This window comes from Eumetopias jubatus, unplaced genomic scaffold (assembly GCF_037043125.1).
Source record: "Eumetopias jubatus isolate StellerSeaLion01/CBP00866 unplaced genomic scaffold, mEumJub1_p1.0 scaffold_16, whole genome shotgun sequence".
In the NCBI taxonomy this organism is placed as follows: Eukaryota; Metazoa; Chordata; class Mammalia; order Carnivora; family Otariidae; genus Eumetopias; species Eumetopias jubatus.
Genome location: NW_028274822.1, coordinates 63,258,991 through 63,283,339, shown reverse-complemented (window position 1 = coordinate 63,283,339; position 24,349 = coordinate 63,258,991). Strand labels below are relative to the sequence as shown.

Here is a 24,349-nt window from a genome sequence, read left to right as displayed (position 1 = left end):
TAGATCAAAATTCAGACCTTATGAGTCTAAGCCCATCCGCTCCTATCGTTACTGCATCCTCAGCACAGAAAATTGACCCTGTGCGTGAAGGATGATCTATATGCTTACAAGAGGTATTCTCCAGAATCTTCATGCTCTGGGTCCAAAAGAACCTCCTCTTGCACTAGGAACTAGTTGCCCAATGTCTAAGCATTGAAGGGAGCACCAGGAGTCAGGAGCAAATCAGAAACATGAGGTAGGCAGATCTTTCTTCTATTCTAGAACATTAGCCAGCATATCTAAGTAAAGGGAACTTTTCTTGTTCATTTTATGTTTTTAAAAGGAAAAAAAAGATTTTGTGAGAAACAAGATTTGCACTGAAAATATACCAGCTAGACTGTTGAACAATATAGGGCCTGCATGGGGCTACAAACAGAAGAAACACAGGAATTCCTGTGCTTCCGCACTTGCTTACTTGCAGACCCCTAAAAGGCCATCACAGTGACAAGACACACTCCTGTGTGGTCTAACTAAGCCTAGAATTAGAGAAGGAAAACAAGGCTGTAAGCCCATATAGTGGACGCCACAGTTTACAGATACGCTATGATGTTATCATTATTATGTCCAAAACAATATCCTTATAGGCCAAGTTTTCTTAAACACACATCTATAAAATGCATCTCTCCACGAACTAAACCACCTCTCCAAGAGCAGCATCTGGATCATAGGTCTCTGTGGACGCTGATAAGCTGGAAGGGAAACACTTCCTGACAAAGGCTGGCCCTGACCATATTCCAGGCGCAGTCCCGTCGTTTGTGCTGAGGTTACAGGTTCTCATCTCAGCCACTCATCTTACCAGGGGTGCTACCTTCACTCAGCCTGCGCCTGTCTTTCCTCATCTGTCAAAAGCACTTCATAAGAGCAACTCTTTTATAGAATTGTTTTGAGGCTTGAATAAGATTATACATATAAAGTGCTTAGAACATGGCTTGGCACATACTAATACTCAGTTACTATCATTGACTCACTCTCCATAACCCTCTTCCTGAGGAAGCAGGGATAAGGAACCCTACGCTTATATTCATGGCATACTTAGTCAAGACTGGATGAGAGGAGAAAGCAATCAGGGAAGGTCAAGGCTGATTGCTTCACAGACAGGAAAAGGGGCTGATAGCTTAAATGGTGAAGGCAACTCACAGTAGGAGCAGTGAGCAGGGTGTGCACGACCAGTGTGGTTCATACGCTCCCACCTGGAAAATGGTACTCCCTGATACAAGCATCGGCCTGGGTACAGGCTATCAGAGGATCATCTCCATAAAGAGAGCTAGAATAGGAAGATGCAGGCTATACCTATAGCCAGGTACACAGAGCAGCCAAAATTCCAAGTACAAGCAAGGAAAATGGGTCTAAGAGTCCTAGGCCAAAGACAAACTCAGGAGACTCAGAGATACAGAGCACTGGCCGCTGCCAGTTGGTGAGAGGCAGAGGCAAGGACCAGAAAGAACTCAAATAATGTTACACAAGGAGATGCATGCGGCAAGAGGGGCCGGAGGTCCTAAACAAGCAACAGGGAAGTGTGCCTGTACCAACACCTCTTTTTGAGTGACAGTTGCCTTTTGTCTATACCATTTCTGGAGTGGGGGCTTCTGCCCCTGGTCAGTCTAGATGCTCCTGAGGTGGTCACAGCACAGTCTCTCACCAGTTACTAGGTGCCATCTCTTTTGCCAGATAGGCTATGATGTTATCATATGATGACATATCATATAATGCATGAGGCCATGCATCAGTTCAAGTCACAACAGAACCGAGGGTGACAAAGGGAGATCCCAAGAAACCACGAGGTTCTAGCCCCACAACCCGTGCTTTCCATGGAGAGTAGTCTTCCAGAATCTCCTGGCTTAATCTCATCCAAGGAGAACCACCTTCCAGGGCATGCCAGCCAAGAAGTCATCCAGGATGCCTCTCTATGCTGAGCACCAACGCAGTCCTGGTGCCCCCAAACATCTTTACAAATAACAAGAGTTGGGAGAAACTGCATTTATCTTACCTCTTTGCATAAACCCTGCAGGCAGTTGGAAGCCACGTTATAGTCAGTGTTCTGCACAGGAAGTGAGTCCCAAGTAGTAACAGATCATTGTTAAAATGCCTTCTAGGGAATGGAGTTGCTTACCTGTAGGGCCTTGCTTTGCTGTATGGGATCCACGTGCTTACAGCCGGCAGCCCAGAGGCTGTGTGGGGTACCAGCAGGCCACCCAAACGCAAACCCTCCTGCAATGTGCACTGAACCAACATTCAAGGAATATCAGCTGACCAGCACGCCCAACTGTGGGTGCACCCACTTTGCCCCAAATCTGCCCTTAAGCCAAAGAGACCCTTGCTCTTCCTCCCACACATGACTATTCCCACCTTCCCACACATCTTTCTGCTTCTTTGCCTCTCCATCAAGGCCCTGCTCAAATCTGAGCTCTTCTGATAAGCTCAACAGGATTGGTTCTTCTTTTTCTTTAAGTGTTTATTTTGATTGTGGGCAAATATATATAATATAAAAGTTACCATTTTAACCATTTTTAGGTGTACAGCTCTGTGGCATTAAGTACATTCACGTGGCTGTGCAACCATCACTGCTACGGTTCATTCTTCTTTCATGCCTATAACCTTCTAAAAGCAGAAGGACATAAAAGCTGGTGAGGTTAAGAGGCAGACATGTAAAAGTCTTTATCTGCCAAGTTAGAAAATAGACAACACTAGCTGACAAATACTACGTGAGTTCAGTTTCAAGCTTCAAATTCCTGTCTCTCTCTCTCTCTCTCTCTCTCCCTATGTTCTTCACGCCCTGCTTTGACTTCTAAAGGAAAAGGCCTGTTTCTCTCTGCTTCCCCGCATGCTCAGGATCCAGCTCCAGCACAGACAGACCTGTGTTTCAACTCTGGTACTGCAACTTGCTAGACAACAGGGCTTCAAGTAGGCCTACTTTGGGCCTGTGTTGTTCCCTTACCAATAAACCTGGGAAAATATGTGTTACCACCCAGGGCTGTTGCGAGGACTGAATGAGACTGCATATGCGAAAGCACCTGGCAGAGGAGACAATTAATCTTCACTCCTTATGTCAGCTCTGTGAAATATTGTATCTGCTATCAGGGATAACTAATTCCAAAGGACAAGGAAAAGACTCTTAATTTTCTGAAATTTCACCACAAAAGAAAAACAATAAATTTAAATGATAAGACAGCTTGGTTTCCCATCTTACTTCTGATATGAAGGAGCCCTGAGCCCAGATGCTACCTACAGGTATGCAGGACCATGCACAGTCATCCTGAATCTGGAACCAAGAAGTGTCTTCCTCACACTGCTCTGGAAACGGTCTAAAATAACAAAGTCTGCTGAGAGGAAAAAATGTCCATGTTACCATATTCACTGTTGTTGGTTAAAATTTTTTAATAGAACCATAAAACATCCACCCAGATGTCAGGCATGTTTATTTCTGAATCCCCCTCTGAGTTTTCATATTTGAACATAATGTCCTGAAAGAAGTACATGCAGAGCTGTTACTCCAACTTGGACCCTTCAAGGCACACACCCATGACCTGTGATGACTTCACAGAGTTGCTGCCCTGAAGGCCTCTAGAGAGAAACCATCACCCGGGGCTGTCTCTGAGCAAGGCAGGTAGAGTGACTTGAGTGTAGAGACAGAAACCATATGGGACGGAATATAAATGAGGGAGAGAGGAAACCATATGCTGGAGATTTCCATGAGCAGAGAGGCCAGGGGTCTGAGCAAAAGTCCACAGCCTCTCTAGACCATGCTTCCAGCTCCACAACAGCATTGATGCATCTGCCCTGCACCGGACATCTAGATCGTGAGCTCTAGGGAGAGGGATCGATATCAATCTGCTCTGAACCCCTCACAGATATGGCGTGAGCTCCCATCAAACATTTGCTAAATGAACCCCTGGTTTTTCTAAGGCCTTTACTTATAGTTAACCTCTTGAAATTGGTGATGGGAGAAGAAAACCATTTATTGAGCACCAACTATCTACTAGGCTCTATATTTGATACTTTACATATGTTACTTCATTTAACCTTTACTAAAATCCTACTGAGTAGTTATTATAATCTCCATTTTAGTGTTGTAAAAGGTATGCCTCAGAATGGTTAGCTAACTCATCAACATCCACTGAGCAAGAATTTGGGGGAAAGTACTACCCAGGACTGGCTGCTTTTTTTGGAAGCCATGCCTTCTCTGGCCTCTGAGGTCATCCTGCAATGGTAAGCATAAGAAAGTCAAAACAAAGGATTCTGAAACCTCTGCACACCAATACAGCAAGAATCTGGGACCCAAGAAAGAAATTCAAGAGGTCACATGTTGAAGCAGTCACCTGCTTTCTGCACAAGTCTTTGATTTCTCTAGAGCTAAACCACTCCTTTCAAGGGTAACATAAACATCCAAGTTTCAGATGTATCATGGACAAAAGCCAACACTTTTCAAAGAACCTAATGAGATTTGTAGGTCATTTTTGACCCTGGATATTCAAGAACAAGGAATTCATCTTAAACCAGTGCTAATTACTTAAAACCAACATTCAAACCAGTCTTGACTTTTGTGTGTTTATACTAAAATCCAGCAAAGAGTAACCACCATCACTTTGAATCACCCTTTAGGATGCTCTGCTCATAAATTTAAAAAGCTAGGAAATGGAAGCCTTCAGCAAAATAAAAGTATACATCAGATTAAACAGTAATTTCAATGTTTTTGACTTTATAATTTCTATAATATTTGTTTTGATGTTAAAGCTATTTAAAAGCTATCAAAGTAAGGAGTTAATAACTATATTTATGTTGTACATATTTAAGTAACCTAAAATAAATACAATTTCAAGCAACATTGAAATTATTTCTTGTCCTTATTTAAAATGGGTATATATACTCCTCAGACATTAGGCTACCATAAAGTCTCTAAAAAAGAAGATGATCACATCTGTCACAGTAGGAAAACTCTAGAAACAGTACAGAATAGTTTAGAGGGAAGAAAATGGAGATACTCTCAGGACTTATTAAAAAACAACTTGAATTATGTATTATTTACACATAGAAAAAATGTTATTAAATAAGGGTTAGGTTTGTAACTGAGGAGCAGACGCCAAGCTAAACAGGGCAATGTAAAAACCAAGCATATACACCACAGTATGTTCTGACAGCTCTCTTAGTAAATCTAACTTCTCTCAAGCCAGAGCATTCAAGATTTTTCAAAAAGCTATTATTATCAAGCATTTCTACAGCTATTAAATTGCAAGTAGGAAGATCATCTGGGCTTCTCCCATGCACATCACAAAAGATTTCATGGAACTAATATAGACCCTGAGGTCAGAGAAAAATGGTAGAAGGATAAAGTCTAAGGGAGATGAAAAAATTTAGTAAAGCATTGAGATATTTAAAAATGTAAAAAAAAAAAAAAAAAAAAACGAGTGGTCCAGTTTATCTAGAACTTGTTACACCAAGAGAATAAAGGAAGAAAACACCAGGGAACTTTGAACTACAGGCTGAGGACTCTAGACCCTTTTTAGGAAGCAAGAAGAAGCCTTGAAAAGTTTGGGGGCAAGAGAAGGTATAATTAAAGCTGCACTTTAAAGACTGGCAGAACTAGAAAAGGGGGAGAATGGAGGCAGGAAGACAGACTGCCTCATTACCTTTTTTCCATCTGCAGCATTTTACACATGTCTGGCAAGAGTTCTGTAAACATGGACTCAATAAAAGCTGCCCCAATAGGGGACCACTTCACTAGCACCGGAGGAGAGCGACATCTGAACTACAGCCAGAAGGAAGGCAACATCACAGACTGGCAACATGTGCTGTCCTCTATGTTTTCCTTTCGAAAAAGCCCTCAAGGTCTTGTCATTTGGGAAAGGCTGCCCATCATCTGCCCATTTGGGACCTTCATACTGCAAGTCTCGTATTAAAGACTTTGAAAAGTTCTATAGTTAAGAAAAGAATTTAATTTCTTCTTCCAGAATTTGGCCATGAATCCACCCCCCTCCACCACCACCCCTCCAATTGAGAAACAACTCTTCTAAAACAAGCATCCTCCAGGCAGATCTGGAAAGTGTGGACTAAGGTCATCCATGGTCAGCACACGGGCACAACCTCAAAGGAATCAGTAATAAGCTGAAAGTCTGGTCAGGATCCTTCAGGGCTGTTCAGAGTCCTGGGAACAGTGTAGCTCCATTCAAGCCTCCAAGTAAAGCCACATCCACCCCACACAGAGTCCCAGTGCTCTACCTAGCGTGAAAGAATTCCATGGGAGAAAAATAAGCATCCTGACAATTCAATTTAAGTGCTTCTTCCTTTTTGGTCATTAGTGGCTAAGAAAACCCAATCACCTAAATCCATAAAATAGCTCTCTTTCAGACACCTGAACACTATTAAATCAACTCTCATCCTTCTCCTTTATGAGTGAAATAACCTTAATGTATTTAACAACTAGGTCTGATTATCCTTTTCACAAGAAAGACTTATAAATTCTACAGGAATTTGGTTCACTTACTTAGTCATCCAAGGACATACATTTCTTCCAACACAGAATGAAATGATTCTAAAAGCCTAAGAAATTTAATTATACAAAACAGTATTTAAGGGTGGCATTGGAGGTGGGGAGGAGGCAGAATCTGAAACCAGCATCTTCTTCAGGATATAATAGTGATAACCCAGGCAGGATGCTTTCCAAGTCCTCAGAGAGTACAGTAAACCTCAGATGAAATCTCCATCACTATTAGGATGCTTCAACGAAGAGCTGACTGAGCCAGCCTGGAAGGATTCCCATTTCTTTATGCCTAGAGGCACTGAGGTACTGTTTTTACAAGAGTCTGATCTTGCTGGAGTCTGTCCATCTACATTATTGCTTCCATGAACTAAAGCCAAGCAGAAAGACTGCCCAAAAGAACAAAAACACTGAACCTAGGATACTTGAGTTTTCACTTGCCCAAATGAAATATCAGCATCATTGTCCTAACTCGTGGCACTCAGGGAGCCTTACAACATCATGCTGCAAAGAGCTCCATAAAGGTGCATTACTCTCATGACACCCTGTAGTGCAGGCAGGGCTGGGGCATCTCCCAGCTGAATGGCAGGGACTGGCCACAGCAACTATGAGCAGACAACTGGAGAAAAACTGAGCTCAGCACAGTCTTAGAAGCTAGGCCCACCCAATCCCTTTGAAAATTCAATCATAAACCTTAATAAAGCTCACATCTTTGGACTCCATAATTCTGATTCTGGGAACTTAACCTAAGAAAATGGCCCAATACATAGAAGAGCTTTTTGCACAACGGTGTTCATCAAAGCATTATTTATAAGGGCAAAAGCTGTCAAAAACTGCAATGTCTAATAATAAGAGCACAATTTAAAGTGTCAAGTACACATACATAAAAGAATACTATGTAGCAATTTTAAAACATATATATAAAGAAAATACTGGGGTGCCTGGGTGGCTCAGTTGGTTGAGTGTCCGACTCTTGATTTCAGCTTGGGTTGTGATCTCCAGGTCATGAGATTGAGCCCTGAGTCAGGTTCTGTGCTCAGTGGGGGGGAGGGGGAGGGTCTGGTTGGGATTCTGCCTCTCCCCACCCATGCATGCTCTCTAAATTAATTAATTAATTAAATAAAATCTTTTTGAAAAAATGTTCATAATGTAATGTTAAAGGGGAATGATCAATGAAAGACGATGGACTCTGAAAAACAAACTGAGGGTTCTGGAGGGGAGGGGGGTGGGAGGATGGGTTAGCCTGGTGATGGGTATTAAAGAGGGCACGTTCTGCACGGAGCACTGGGTGTTATACGCAAATAATGAATCATGGAACACTACATCAAAAACTAATGATGTAATGTATGGTGATTAACATAACATAATTAAAAAAAAGAAAGAAAGCTGTCATCGAGTAAAAAAAAGGGGGGGGAATGATCAGGTGATAAAAGTGAATACATACTACAAACAGTTCCACCGGAAGAAATTTATGCAGGAAAGAAAAGACTGAAAAGACATAAGCTAGATGTTAACAGTGGAAAGCTTCATATGGCAAGACTGTATGTATGGGTAATTATTTGTCTAACTGTAATTTTTCTGTGCTTTCCAAATTTGCCTACAATGAACAGATATACTTGTAAAAGAGAAAATTAAGGTTTTTTGTTATAAAATAGTATCTAAATGATTAAAATCATTTCTAAATTATATGTGCTGAGGGGTGCCTGGGTGACTCGGTCGGTTAATCATCTGCCTTCAGCTCAGGTAATGATCCCAGGGTCCTGGAATTGAGCCCTGCATCAGGCTCCCTGGCAGGGAGCCTATTTCTCCCTCTCCCTCTGCCACTCCCTCTGCTTGTGCTCTCTCTCTCTCTCTCCCTTTTCAATAAATAAATAAAATCTTTTAAAAAAATAAAAATAAATTATATGTGCTGAGAAAATTTAAAACAATGTATAAATTCCTGTATATGAGGAATAGCTAAGAAAATCATAATTAGGAGGAGGAAATTGCAATATGTATCCATGTATGTATACCTACATTCACACATGAAATAAGATGTAAGAGGGGACTTTGAAAAACACAGGCAAACCAGCACTGGCATGGTGAGGAAGCGGCTTCCAAGCTCCCACCAGCCATCACAATAACTGCATGCACTCCAAAACAAGCAGTGGGCTTGCCATGCAAACACAGCTTCACACTGGTCTCCCAGGCCTCCCTCCCAGCCAGACTGCAGCCCCTAAGCCCTTCTTTACTAGGAATCCTGAGTCCCCCAGGCCCCCATCAGCAAGGGAATTGAAACATAAAACATAAACTGACAAATCTTTTTAAGTGGAGGTATGGCTAACTATATAATGATTTTTGTCATGCTCTAAAACAAGATTTAAAGCCAAGGAAAAATGCCTTAACCCCTTCACCATTTTAAATATCTAAGGCAAGACTCTTTTCCACTGGCCTGGAGAATCCACAAAATCAGTGCATCTTCAATTCCAGAAACTAAGACATTAGCACCTTTCGTTGCCCTGGAATAAGAAAAGACAAAAGTCGGGCTACTGGGTGGCTCAGTGGGTTAAAGCAACTGCCTTCAGCTCAGGTCATGATCCGGGGGTCCTGGGATCGAGTCCCACATTGGGCTCCCTACTCGGGGGGCAAGGAGTCTGCTTCTCCCTCTGCCCCTCCCCCCCCTTGTGCTCACTTTCTCTCTCTCCCTCTCAAAAATAAATTAATTAATTAATTAAAAAGAAAAGAAAAGACTAAAGTCAAGAAACATAAGAAGAGCAAACCAATTAAGGGGGTGGGCACCAGCCTCCGACTCACCTCTAAGACTACACAGCTTTACCCCACTACTTGGGCAGGGACAGAGGATCGTCCCTTTCATTCTACATCATAAGTAACTGACCAACTATATGGGGAAAGAAAGATGAGATGAGCAGGCAAAGAATAAAAAATGATGAGCCCAGTCCACAGGGACCCACTTCCAGAGAAGGCTAAGTACATGCATCTCCTTTATTCTACCACTGATTATTTCCCTAGAGATACCGGGAAGCTAAAACCATTGTCCTACAGGTTCTCGTGGGCCCAGCTCTTATAGCTAATATTCAATAATTGACAGCTTCTTTAAGAATGCACAGATTAGGGGCACCCGGGTGGCTCAGTCAGTTAAGCATCCAACTCTTGGTTTCGGCTCAGGTCATGATCTCGCTGTTGTGGGATGGAGCCCCGCGTTGGGCTCTGCGCTCAGCATGGAGTCTGCTTCAGATTCTCACTCCCTCTCCTGCCCACTGTCTCTCTCTCTCTCTCTCAAATAAATGAAAAAATAATATCTTAAAAAAAAAAAGAATGTGAGATTAGTTAATTCAATCACTTCTGTTGAGGAAATGGGACAAGTCAGTTCCTTTTTTCAGGAACTGACTCTCCCAACCTACCCTCGAGGTCCTCTAACTTTCATATGCACTAGGCACCTGGGAATCTAGGATATAGGTCCTGGTTTAGCAGGGCCAGGTGATACAAAGGTTAATTAAATTCCAATCTCTGATGGGGAGACCCAGGCAGCGGTAAGGCTCTCTAGGTGACCTTCATGTGCAGCTGAGGTTGCACACACAGTGCTAGAAGATTTGGAAAGGCTACCAGCTCAGTCCAACTGCTGGCTTTGCTGAGTGGACCCCTGCACCAATAATACCAGCACACTAACAATGCCTTGGAGTTGTTGTGAAGACAGACAGAGTTAAGGCAGATAAAGCACATGGTAAGTTCTCTAAAACACTGGATATTATTTTATTACTGCTACCGATATGATTATTATTCAGGTAGGCCGATGCAAGTAGGAGGAGGCCAAATTTGTAAGGAAACAGAGTTCTTGGGTAAACTATAAGTTTAAAGAAGTTAAGAAAATATGAGCTGGGGAGGAGCCTTGAGAGCGTGGCTAAGAGCAAATGCGTGAGGAAGTGACCAGGGTCCTGTGCATAGCCCACAACCAGGGTAACAGTCATAATTATAGCTGCCATTTTCTTGGGCCTTAATGTTTCAGGCACTGTCCTAACTACTGTGAATTCTCCAGGCAGAACCCAGGGGTTTCCATTACTCAGAGTCTCAAGGCCCTAGGCACAAGCCGGCCTGGGATCCTGACAGGGGTGGCGAGCATGCTTCCTTTCTCCTCAGAGCAGAGGAGCTACAGAGCAACCCAATAAGCGGTGAGGACTGGACACAACTGCATTAAGTGTGAACCATGGCAGACCAATGCCAGGCTCAGGAGAGACTGTGTCTAGAATCCAGTGGGGCACCCCTGTCACCTCCACTCCCTGGTCAGGCCCCTCTCAAGGGCTGACTGCCCAAGAAGGCACCGGCAAATAAGGCAGGAGTCTCAGGAGCCAGGCAGGAGGAGGCAACAACTACAGGAGTTTCCACCTCCTGGGAAGGCGGACGAGGCTAGTCTACATTTTGAACCATATGCTGCTCTTTACTCTAGTGCTTTTTGTTCCTTCTTCCTCTCAGAATCGCCTTAAAAGCTTCTTTCCATGCATCTCCTAGGTGCCCTTCCTCCCCAGCTGTCTCCCAGGGAGAGGGGAAGAAGAGTTTGAAGGCCTGGCCACTTCACAGAGATGCTTCGTGTCACAGCCCTGTATGCCACCCTCCACACAGAAGAGTGGCAGTGACATCCCATGAAGGAGCAGCTCATGAGACTGAAACAGCTGAAGTGTACTCATTAAGGGAGGCCAGGAGGGCAGGGTTTCCAGTCAGCCCGGCTGGAAGTCTGAAGATGGTTCTACAGCACTCAACTTTGTGTGCTCTTCTGAATCTACATTTAAATAATGTTTCATTCACTTTCAAAGGGCTGTGACCACCCTAAGAGGACCTTCCCCAGAATAATCCCCAGGATGTGGGCTCCCATCTTACAGATGCAGATGCTGACAGGTCTAAGGAGCTCACACAAATGTGTGAGCACAGAGAGCAAGAAGGACTGGACCGGGCAACCAGGCTCAACACTGTAACTCCACATCAAGAAACAGCCAAGGCCTGGAAAGCACTGAACTCCATATTCAGCATCCCACATATGTAATCTCATTTTTCCTCAGAGCAGCACCACTGAGAGCTGAACATGACCATCTTCATTTACCAATAGGCAAAGGGAAACATAAAGGAGCTCAATGACTGTCCAAGGGCAGAGCTCTAGTCAGGGAAGAAGGCAGAGTCCAATCCAAGTTCATGTGGCCCTCAGACTGAACCTGCCACCTCTCCAAGCACCCAACAACCTGACCTGCTCTCTCCACAAAATTTGAAATGCTGCAAACTTTCAGGTCTGGTCACTTCTCATGATTATTCTACCATCTTTCCTTTTGAAACAACAACAACAACAACAAAAAAAAAAACCCTCTTTTTATGTAGAAATGTTTCTTCTGGATTCCATGAATTTCTTCAACTTCACAGCCCCCATTTTATAAATAAGGAGCCAGAGGCCCAGAAGGATTAAATGGCTTACTGGGATGTTAAGTGAATCAGACAAGAAAGAAGGACCCAAATTCAAAAGGCCCTGTGTTTCAGGCCATGGCTCTGCGGTATCAGCCAGACTAAGTGATTCCCTGCAAAATGTGCAAACTGGAAGCCAGGGGGCAAAGCAATGTCAAATAGTGATGTGGGGCTTCCCCATTAGCTCACTTATATGAAAAGAATCCTAAGGACATGGTCAGTTCAGCAGAACTGCCACCCCACCGCCATTTGCACATTAATAAATCAGAGAAGGAAAACTAAAGATTGGGAGGGAGAAGTTACTCATCATCAATAACTTTATTCCCTCAGTCTTCCCAGTTGTGTAAAGAAAAACATACCCCCATAAATTGCTCTGAAAGTGACATTTCCATTAGAGAACAATGACTTGCAGGACATTGTGTGTGCCGTATTACTCAACAAAAGCAGAATCATAAAATGTCAAATGCTTTTCAAATTCCTATTTAGAGAGCAGAAAAACATACTGTTATTTTGTCAAAATCAGTTACCATGGCAGCCTGAGCCCCTTGACTCTGTTTGGCCTTCAGTTCATAAATGCAAATGCACACTCATTTTATAGAGTTGTTTGGTATTTTATTACCTACCAATTAAGAGCTGAAACAAAGTTTTAAGTGTGGAGGATTCTCACCTGTGAAAGCATTTGTGGCCTGATAATCAGTTTCCTGCATACTGCTCCCCAGACAAGCCTGTGCTCCAACTCTTAAGCTATCCTGTCAAGAGGAAACCGCCTGGGCGAGGCCTCAGGTCACTTCCATCTTAGCTTGTCGGAGTCCATCGCTCTGCCCCGTCCGGCTTTTGGTAGCATCTGATGCCCACCTGCCCTGCTCCCAGACCCTGAGAGCAGGCAGTACCTGGGACAGCACCCAGTCCAGCAGCGTGCACACTTGGGGCACACAGTCACGTCAGCCGTCCAGCCAAAGAGTGAAGGCCATGGTGAGCCCAGGAGCAGAGGAAGCTGTCCCGCTGACACCTGCTTTCCCACCTTAGAGTGAGGCCCTCCTCAGCACTTGACAGCCAGCATCCTCCACGGGTCTCAGCCGCTCTAAGGGAGCTCAGTATGGTCTGATCTGCTGCTCTCTGCTTCGCCTCTCCCCTTGCTGAAATTAAAAAGAAAGAGATCACTTTCCTGATGACCTGTAGGAGCATTAAATTTAGTAGACCCGTAGAGGCCAAAAAAAGAGAGAAAAAAGAAAATGCCACCCAGAGTGGTGTTCATGGCCATGCTATGGGCACTGGGGGAGCTCTGGGGAGGGAGCAGGTGCAACACCTTTTCCTGAGTGTCTGAGAAGGGGCAGGGAGCAGAGGTAGCTGTTACTTGCACCCCCAAAAAAAGACAGAAGGAGACAGCATTCTCTGCTCTAAGCCTCCCTAAAAATGGCTACAAAGGTCACACAACATTCAAATGTCTTTCCCTCAGTTACTCATAGTTCATATATACCCTGAAGAAGAAACCCATTTCCCAAGCTTGTTCCTGAGGTATTAGAACTGAGGTCTATGGTTCATATCCACTGACATCAGCACTCCAGGAAACTTGGGTTGAGTAGTTTTAGAAAATGATTCTTGGGGGCGCCTGGGTGGCCCAGTTGTTAAGCATCTGCCTTCGGCTCAGGTCATGATCACAGGGCCCTGGGATCAAGCCCCACATCAGGCTCCCTGCTCAGCGGGAAGCCTGCTTATCCCTCTCCCACTCCCCCTGCTTGTGTTCCCTCTCTCGCTGTGTCTCTCTCTGTCAAATAAACAAATACAATCTTTGAAAAAAAAATGATTCTTGGGGCACCCAGGTGGCTCAGTCGGTTAAGCATCTGCCTTCCGCTTGGGTCATGATCCCAGGGACCGGAGCGGGGGGCGGGGGGGGTCCCGCTCAGCCGGGAGCCTGCTTCTCCCTCTCTCTCTGCCTGCCACTCTGCCTGCTTGTGCTCTCTCTCTGTCAAAAAATAAAAAATCTTTAAAAAATGACTCTCAAGGGGGAAAACAAAGGCCTGTATCAGTATTTTAAAAGAATGAGAAGGAAAAGCAAATTTCACCTGAAAATTTACATTATATATTACATAATAATAAAAGTACTTTACAAAATACTTTTCCAGATATTTTAGTGTTGTTATACTAAACAAGAAGCAACACTAATAACAAGAATGTTAGAAGTCTGAAGGATGAGATTTTTAAAAGAGAACCTGAATAGGAATCTCCAGTATTAGAGAAAAGAAACCTTTTTTTCCATTATCATCACTTCACACTAATCAATTCACATCAGTCTTTCGAAAATATAACCTTTATTCCTATTTTTCACCATTAAACTAGAGGAAAGAAAAATAATTTAAGAAAACAGCACATAACAGAAAGGAACACCCTGTTAAGCATTTTGTTGTAAATATAAATATAAAGTAGTAAGGGAAAATATCACTAATACAGACTAACTATAAGGAAGACCTTCTATATTAATGAAGCACTATAATTATATGAAGAAATTCAATTGCACTGCCTTCATGTACCTGTAGTATCACAGTTAATAAGATATAGCATACCATGAGTACTTAAATTTAATGAATAGGTAAAAACCTTATTTTAATTAAAAAATCATTTATGCAAATGATAGTTTTGAAGTGCTTGAAAATGTAACAAAACATTTTTTCTGTGAATTGAAACATTCCACATAAAATGACCAACACACACAGTATCAGCATCCTAAAGTCCTACACTAACTTCTAAAGTAAAACTAATCACATGTACTATACCTATCAATTTTAGAAAATGAAATTGCCAGAAAAAAACAAAAACCTACTTGCCCTGTAAAACCTTGATTTTCTTTGCCCTTTGCTATGGTGCTTTCAATGCACAGAAATGCTAGACTTTCTTTGTTCTCTGTTTCTAAACTCAGAGACAATCTGAAGTGTGATAAGGTGTTTGTTGTTGTTCTACTCTGGGCTTTCTGTTTATTTTTTGTTTCATTGCAAAAGGTATGCTACCTCACTTTATTTTTTTTTTAAGATTTTGTTTATTTATTTGTCTGAGGAGAGAGAGAGAGAGCACACAAGCAGGGGAAGTGGCAGGCAGAGGGAGAAGCAGTTTCCCCGCTGAGCAAGGAGTTCAATTCAGGATTTGATCCCAGGACCCTGGGATCATGACCTGAGCTGAAGGCAGGCGCTTAACAGACTAAGCTACCCACTAGTCCCGCTACCTTACTTAAAAAAAAAAAAATCAAGCTATCCTATATCACATTTCAAATGACTGTGGGAAAGACTAAAGCATATGTGGACAGAAATAGAAATTTTTTTCTTTTCTTTCTTTTACCATCTTTATCACACTCACCAATTCTTAACTTTACTTCTTCTAAAAGAGAAGTACAGTAAGAGGTGTGTAACAGTTCATTTTGGGATTTCAGACATAGCATTGGCATGGATTTTTAGGATTTTTAGGGCATGATGTATGTGGTTCCCAATAAAGACCAGAGGGACACAACTATATTATCTTATTAATGAATTTTATATTCCTGCATACACTCAGTCTCCAATATATGCAATTTTTAAGTTAAAATTTAACTGTAACTGCCATAAAATGTTTTCTTAATAGCGACTAACAACACAGATACCCTTTCTAGAAATATACAAGAAAGAGGTGAGAGTGCCCAGGACCTGGAGACTGTTCTGTTCAGTAAGGGACCCAATCATCCAAGACAGGGCCAGGAACCCAGCCACACTCAGTAAGAAAGTGTCAGATGACCCAACAGGCTGGGCAACAGAGGTGGATGATTAGGACCCAGAAATAGCAGAGGCAAAGCACATCTCCTTTCACAGCTTAATAACCAACAAAGAATCAGCAAAAAGGCCGAGAAACAGATCAAATGGCACCTCATCCACTTTTCCCATCTAACCCTCCCCTATGGCTCTTGCTCATGATTCTGTTCACCTTCCAATCTCAGCTCAAATGACCCTCATCAGAGAGGTTTCCTTCATCATCCCCCAGGCTAAATTCAGAGCCCGGCTACTTGCCATAGTCATGGCTGCATGCAGGGGTCCTGATCACTTAGCACCCATCTCTCTTACTGGACTGTAAGTGCCATGAGGACAAGGACAGTGATTGGCTGACTTTCCATTTCCCTTCAGCAGCTAAGACACTGTCTGATGCCTGTGTCTGCTGAATGAATGGAAGAGTGGATGAAGGCCATCAGTGTTCAGAGGGGTACACACAGAGGAGTTCGGCAAACACTTCCAAGACAAACCCACCCCAAGCAGTGAACTGAAAGCAGCATTTCCTGACTGAGAGGCTACTCTACGGTGCTGGCTCTGAGCCTGTGACCTGGGAGGGCTCTGAGCCTGTGACCTGGAAGGGCTTTTCCTACCACCCACTGGTCAAGGTGAGACAGTGATTACCAGCGATAATTCTTACTGCACTCACACTTCACAGGAACATCCTATCCAATAGAGGCCCTTAGAGGACATTGCTTGAAATCCCCTCAAACCACAGAGGAAAAACTCTAATCCCAGAGAGGTTAGATAACACCAAAAACTATTGTGCAGTAAAGTCAGGACTAATGCCTGTGTCTCTTGCCTCTCCAACCAACTGTTCTCCCAAGCTACTTCTCAATGTCAGGTAAACCTAAATGGTAAACATAAATTCCCTAAACCGATATGCCTTAAACCTGACAATATTCAAAGCAGAGAAATCAAGGGGGAGAAAATGAAGAAACAGTAAAGAGAGAAAGGCAATTTACCCAGGACACAGGTTCACAGAGTAATCCTGAGCCTCACATTCAAGAGCCCCCACTACAGCAAGCAGGCTAACATCATTCTGTCTTCTACACACACACACACACACACACACACACACACACGTTCTATTTATACTGGGAAGATGGGTAGGCCTAACCAGAAAATAAATTAATTCGATACTGCACTTGAAAAATGTCATCAAGTCCCTCCCATAATAGAGCAACAGTTACTAAGGAAATAGAGCACACCAAACGGAAAAACATCCCCACAGGAAGGAACACTTTTTAAAAAATGAACACCCACAAAACCTAACCAAGTAAGTTATAGAATATGTTTGCTTTACCACTTATTCATAAAAACTTACATGAAATGCAGTCTCCTAGGAATCACTGGGGAATGAGAACTGCATTCATCAGATCACAGCTTTCACAAAATTACACTACAAAAATAGATATATGTAATTCAGGAAACATTAGGGTCACACACTAGGCACAAAGGCCAAAATCCAGAAGCAAAGTGAAATAACAATCTTTTTTAAAAATCTAGTAACATTCAAGAAACTTGTAGTGTGTAAGGAATAAACACTGCAGTTTCATTTTTTATTTTCTCTAACTGTGGACAGACTGCTTCACTGGCTGAGTGTCGGTTACCTAGGTGATGGCTAGACTGAGCAGCCTAACGGGCTCCAGGCTGAAGGGACTCAGGGAGTTGAGGCCCCATGCCTGTGTCTGATGATTTGTCACTGCTCTACCCACCAAAGAAGTCCCAGGGAAAAAGGAACACTGAGAAATGAAGAAACAGCTCTAACCTTGACCAAAAAAAATATAAAAATTAACACATTAAGAGTTAAGTACTGTACTGCTTACTGAAAAAAATCTCAACTACTGGCAGGCTCACTTATGTTTAAAGTGATAATGGACTTTCAGCAAGACAGGTGTAAGAATAAGTAGAGAGAAGAAACCTGAGGATCTATTTCCAACCAGAGTTTGAATCAGGTGTCACCCTGGGAGAGAGATGTCACACTTTCCCACATGAGCTCCTTTACCTCATGGACAGATAGCTTGGACCTTGTCAAGTGCCCATGAGTCTCAACATTTCCTCACAGCAAAAAAAGTATGTCCTTGGAAAAAACATGGCCCCTACCCTCAAGGCAGCCATGGGCCAGAGAGCACCAGACAGGGCATCCTTTCCCTGGTTCTGGGCCCACTTACAGGACTTGGTCAAGTCCCTCAGCCTGTCAGGCTTCCACTTTCTCATTTTAAAGTGAGAACATGAAACTTGAGGTCCCTTCTGATCCTGAGTATTCTCCTGTGGCCCTGTCTCTGGTCGAGGGAGACAGGACAATGTGTATGAAAAGAACATAATGACCAAGCACAGAATATCTGCACATAAACCCAAGTCTGAGAACAAGTCAGAGAAATGAGCTGCCTATAACCAGGGGAGGCTGAATTGGGGTGATGTAGATCCTTCATACTACTTTTAATTTCCATGATTCAGGGGTATAGAACAATCTGAGGTTGTGTTATAAAAGCTATAAAGCCATCCTAGCCCTGAGCAGCTTGATGGGCTCCAGATAGGTAGGTCATGATTTTAGGAAGCAAGTACAAAATCTAAAACACTCATTTCAAATATATACACAAGCTGCAAAAGGAAAAAGCAGCAATTATATTAGAACATCCTTTAAAATGTCACTTTGGCAAATACAACACTAGATAAATCCTGAAGGATCTATAGTCTGAGGCTCTATACTCCAACCAAATTGGAGAACGTTTCCCCCTAAATAAGTTAGTAGGATAACTGTCCCTAGTGATTCACTTAAGTTTATAACTATCTTCTCATATTATTTAGGAATAACGGACGCAATAAGCAGTCATCTACCACACCCCTTCATTTTATGGAGGAGACTGAGGCTCCAGGAGGAGAGGGAATGCGTTGAAAGTGACTGTGATAATAAAGGCAGCACTGGGAACAAAACCAGGTGTCAGTCTAGGCCCAAGCTCCAAGTTCCTCCGTGCACACAAACTGGCCAAAAGGAAGAAGCTAAGAAACAGGTGCAGCACACACCAATAGCCAATGGAGATCAAGGAATACTGAGATGATTTCCACTTTCCCAGGCCCAAATTGGCCTATGCCCACACGACCAACATGCTGAAAAGAAAAGGCAAGGAAGGGTCAGGGGCTTGGCACAGAATCAGAATGTGCACTAAAGGTTACCTGACCTAGTGTGAGCACATCAGGGCCACCTCAGCTCTGAACACCAGCCAAGCAGAAAGTGGCCTTGAGAGAAATGGTTACCCCTCCCAGCCTGGTGCGAGACGCACAGACTGGCAACACCAAGGAGCTGGGCTCTGAGACGTTCCACACCTAGCACGCTCCCCCAACCCAACTGTCTTCAGATAACATTAGCTTACAATGGGCATGACAGGCAAAGAAAAAGGGGCTCCCATAGGAAACTGAGCAGCGAGAGCGGTAAGGAAGGGGAGCTGTCCTCTGGTTCCTTTGGTAAGAGTAGGCGAGAACGAAGACTAATGAGCTGTTTGTATGCGACACTGTCCTCCTTGTATGCACCCCCAGTGCCCTCATCACCTACCAAGGCCTGCTCTGCCAGTGCCGGCACTCATGGCATCCCACACCAAGCCACTCCCTTCCCCAGCTAACTGCAGCCTTCCATTGAACACTCAGGCCTTGCCCATGACTACCCCTGCTCTCTGGCCTACGGAACACTGTACAAGCTGCATCCTCCCATTCAGCATTTCAATAGCTCTTTGTGGGATTATTACTGTAGCAAGGTATTATTTTAGGTGATGGGGAGACAGGAATGAGTAAAACAAACCAAGCTCCTATCCCCAAGTTGTCTATAGTGTTTATGGCGGTATTTCCTAATGGAAACCTTTTGCTAATCTTTGCATCCTCGGCAGTGACCACCATGGGGCCTAGAATACAGCAGGTGCCCAATAAATGCTGGTTGTACTGCACTGAATCATATCTGAGCTTGAGCTTGATCACCTCCTTGTCACTATGCATCAGGTGCACAAAGTACCAAGGGCATGGTACACAAAGAGACTGCTGGGCCCAGGGCACTCTGTGAGGGAAGTTCCAGCTGGGAGTCTGGGGCCCAGGCAGTGCCAACCCATCCACCATTGAAAACAAACTCAAATGAGAGTTTTATACACAAACAGGCCAGAGGACAAAAGGCCAGGCTCTGAGTTGGACCACCTTGGGTTCACCTTCTTTGGGGCTCTGTGTGATTTTAGCAGTTACTTAACCCTTTGAGCTTCAGTTTCCTCATCTGTAAAAGAAGCAATGATAGAACCTATCTCATAGAATTATTGTACATTTAATGAGGAAACATATACAGAATACTGGCCTCTAATGAATGGTAAGGACATAATAGTTGCTACACTGATTAAACTCACCTCAGCATCTTCAAAGAATATTCCCACCCACCCTTTTCTAGTTTTCATCTGACCTAATTGGGCAAAAGATGGCATTTTATCGCATAGTTCCTCAATTGATTTGTCTTGATTTTTTAAAGTTCATGAGAGATAAAAATCTAAGCTGAAAATCATTTCATATCAGCTAAAATTCATAACGGGATCAGGGGAAAGCATACAAAATTAGACAAAATGTGTGGGTGAGATATTTGGTATGAAATGTGGTAGAATAGTAAAAGAAAAAAATAACAAAAAAAGAAACTTGCCTTTAAAAGGAAAAAGAGCCTCCTGGTATTCAATTTTTTCAAGTTTTCATATTGAAATATCAAGTTTAAAAAATAGCAATAGACAGTAATAAATAAATTTAACCAAGGTTTTACATCTCTTTGCCAGAAAATAATCATGCAGGGTCCAATCTTCCAATCTGACTTTCTTCCTTTTCCCCATTTGTTCATTCCCTTTGTAAAGTGCTGACTTTTTAAGCCCTTTACGTGCATTTCTCAAACTTCCATAAGGCCCCGAGAATGAAACTCTGCACACAGAGGACATCCTACCACCCTCCCAACAGCGTGACAAATCCAGCACTCTTCTACATAACAGGAGGTGTTGGAACAGAAATACCAACACTTTAAAAGCTAATAAAAATTGATCAACAATAAAACAGCTGATACTCCCTATAGAAATGAATGATCTATATAATTTTAGTTGCTTGCATTAGCAAAGGTTTCCTAAACTTCCCTTGTTTATGAAGCTCCAGACCAGCTCCATATTTGCATCTTTAATCAAAACACACAGGGAATGTCTAAATTTTCATTATGTAGTTTTGTCTTGTTTGCTCATATTCATTTTCTGAAAAATATATTCATTTAGGAAAAAGATAACTTTGTTTTATAACTTTTTTTTAAGATTTTATCTTTCTTAAGTAATGTCTACACCCAACATGGGGCTCAAACTTACAACCCTAAGATCAAGAGTCGCGTGCTCTACCAACTGAGCCTGCCCAGTACCCCTCTGTTTTATAATTTTTTACCACTCAATATCCTGTTTGAGGTGGGTAGTGTTGGATAGGAATACTCCAATAATATTTTTCTTAGACATTTCCAAAGTCTATGTTGTCTTGGGACAGACATGAGAGACGAGAGATGTATAGTGAGCACCTGACAGGCAACTCCCCAACACTGTAAGGCTCTGACAATAGCCAGCAGAGTCTACCGCTCATTTAATGTAGATGCAAATGTGGGGGACACACACACACACACACACACACACACACACACACAACTGTTTAGCAATTAGTGCCCTGGCAGAAAGACTCCTTACTGCCTGAACACGTCCATTACAACAAAATTTAGGATAAGTCCCACTTAACCTCCAGAAAGAGAAAACAGTTCCTTCCTATAGTCTGAACAGCAGACATAGACACAGACCCATCTCATATCCTCTTAGAACTTAAGCTTCCTTTCAAAACGGTGTTGTTTCTATCATTTAAGGGAACCAGAAAAAGAAACGATATATAATGTGTCAAACACCATCCTAGGAAGATCACAGATTCCCTGACTACCTTAGAGAAAACACACATTCTCATATGAAAGTGAAAAGGTAATCTCTAGACCAACCTTTCAAGAATGACTTGGAATTCAATTGGGAAGACTTGTCATCTGAGACATACCAAATTCTGGAAACAGAACTCATTTAGTTCAGTCAGTTAGCATTGGTGGAACAACTTAATCTGATCACAGAAATCCAAGGGGACGACCATTTCAGGAGATGTCTGAAGGACATAACACAAAATGGTACTGTCCGAGGTTGGCCCCCGGAGCTGATGTCACCAGCAGCAACCAGTCTAAGTGTGTGACAAACGAGCTCTCAGTGGTACAGTTATACACAATAATGAACGCTACATCTGTGAGAGGCCCCAGCACACCAAGCCATTTGACGAGCAGTGCCTGACTCCACATATATTAGGGAAACGCTGATAGAGTTTCACATCTTCCTGGAAGGCTGGAGAGAGGCAGAGCCATGAAAGTGCATCTGTCCTGAAGAACAGCTGTTGAAGGGGACAGAGAATTCAGGGGAAAGGCTGACTGGTATTTAACTAATGGGACTACACAGCCCCTGTCCCTGTGTGTCCTGGAGGCCTCCAGCCAAGCAGAAAGACTTCATTAGACCAATTTCCGCTGCCTTGGTAACAAAGGCCTACGCGTGTGCTCTTAAACAGTAAAAGCAAACGAGTGTTACTCATGGGGGAAAGCACTACAGACAGGTACCACGCATCCCGCCTAGCAGCCCAGGGGGCAGTAGAAACATGCCCTTCTAGAATGTAGAACTGGCCCCTCCACAAGCCCAGTGTGATCGGAAGCAGGCTCCTACAGCACCCGAGGCCAAGTGTTTGCAAGTTTGCTGAGTTTGCTCAGCTTTAGAAGCACTTACTGGCAGCTACAGAATCTATCTCATTCTGAATAGCATACTCAACCCAGCACCACTATCCTTGATGCCTTCTAAGTCCACTGTCGGATCTGGACAAGAGAAATCCTGGGATGCCACCAAAGAAAATTGCCGAACTCTAGCAGCAAGAGGAAATTTTAATCAACAAATTTGAAACCTGAAGTCACCGTTCATTTTCCCATCACTTGCCAAAGTTAGCTACACAGTGTCTATGAGGCCTTTCACGATCTAAGTACACCACGGACCTCACCAGCCTGAAAGGCAGCTTTCTCTGCATTTAAAACAGCATTTTCTTTCAGTTTTTCCATTTTCCTTCTCAAAATCTAGCTTTTATTTATTCCCTCCCCTTCTGGAATCAACAAGTAGAGACTGACTCATTCTAACCTCCGCTCTGCAGTTGGGAGCCCTCAGCTAGCTTCTTCAGATAGAAGCCGGGGCCTCCTACCTCCACATCCCTGAGAGGACAGGAGGGGGGCCTCCTACCTCCACATCCCTGAGAGGACAGGAGGGAAGCACGGGTGGCAGGGACCATAGGTGGGAAGGCAGGAAGAGACTTTACCATAGTATACAACAACATCACCCTACTCCCCACCTTCCCATAGTCTAGTGAGTAAATTAGTTCCATCAAACAGCAAGAATGGGGATTTAATTTTGTTCCTTACAGGAAAGCAAGCTGTTGCTGTTTTTCACCAAAATACTATCCCTAGGCCACTGTTCCCCAAATATTTGAGAGGAAGCATGCCATCATCAAAACTAAATTTTGTCCATTTTGACTTAAAAACTAAACATATTGACAAATACATTTGAAAGAGGAAATACCCATATGTAAATACACAAGACTAATGTCAAAAAGCACGGAGCTGCCTGTTTATCTGGGCTGGCTAGTTGGAAGAAATGATAGAAAGCTTGCGGGCAGGGGAGGCAGGTGCTGAGAGAGGCTCCCATTAAATGATGAACTACTGCAGTCAGGAGCTCTGCAATACCCCTTGGCACTGACACAGCTACTCACTCTATGGGGGTGCTGTGCTCAGAGAAGTAAGCAGGGCTTTGGGGCCAAACAGAAGGGGCTTAGAATGACAATTCTGCTGAGCAGCATGGCACACACTACTTGGGCAGGTGACAACCTCTGTAAGCCTCAATCTACTCATCTGTCAAATGGGGCATTAATATAACTATAAAGGCAGTGGTGTTGACTAAGTGAGAAAATATATGAAATGCATGTACATGGCATCAGAAAATCTAACTGGCCTTCCAAAAAAGGTTAAGGCAGTAATGGGAAGCAGGGAAGAAGGGCAGGAATGATACTGCCTCTGGTTGTCTAACCCTTGAGAAATGCATTAAAGGTGAGATCAGTTGACCAGGCTGTAAGAAAGTTTAAAAAAAAATAAGCAGGGGAGTGGGGGGGGTGAGAAAAATTGAGCACCTCGATGGGTCCCATTCAACTCCACTGTGTAGCTGAACACTTGAAGAGATAAAATCTAGGGCCTAGTAGATTAGAAATCAATTAATTCTCATTTGCAAATACTTAAATATGTCAACATCAGGTACATTTCACTTCTTCCTGACCATAGGCCCAAATTTCCACATCTAACCCAGACATTCACCCTGTTAAGCCTGGCCCCCCTTTCACCTCACAAGACCCTCATTCCTACCCCAACATGCAGAGCCAGGCAATATTTACTGTATACCCACTAACCATAGGGATTCCCCACATCAGAGAAATCACTCTTATTGAAATGACTCATCTCTTCACTTCCTTTGAATAAAAACATGTT

The 24,349-nt window shown here is 43.2% G+C and overlaps 1 protein-coding gene across 2 annotated transcripts in view; it reads right to left on the bottom strand.

Moving 5' to 3' along the window:
- LDLRAD4 (low density lipoprotein receptor class A domain containing 4) overlaps window positions 1-24,349 on the bottom strand; it is a 439,821-nt gene that overhangs the window by 268,239 nt on the left and 147,233 nt on the right. Inside the window, exon 3 of one of the 2 annotated variants that reach the window (XM_088019475.1) lies at window positions 12,618-13,086. In XM_088019475.1, the coding sequence (XP_087875601.1) occupies window positions 12,618-12,657 (40 nt within the window). In that variant the 5' untranslated portion in view covers window positions 12,658-13,086. The remainder of the gene's footprint in view (window positions 1-12,617; window positions 13,087-24,349) is intronic. The other variant, XM_088019476.1, reaches the window with a different exon arrangement.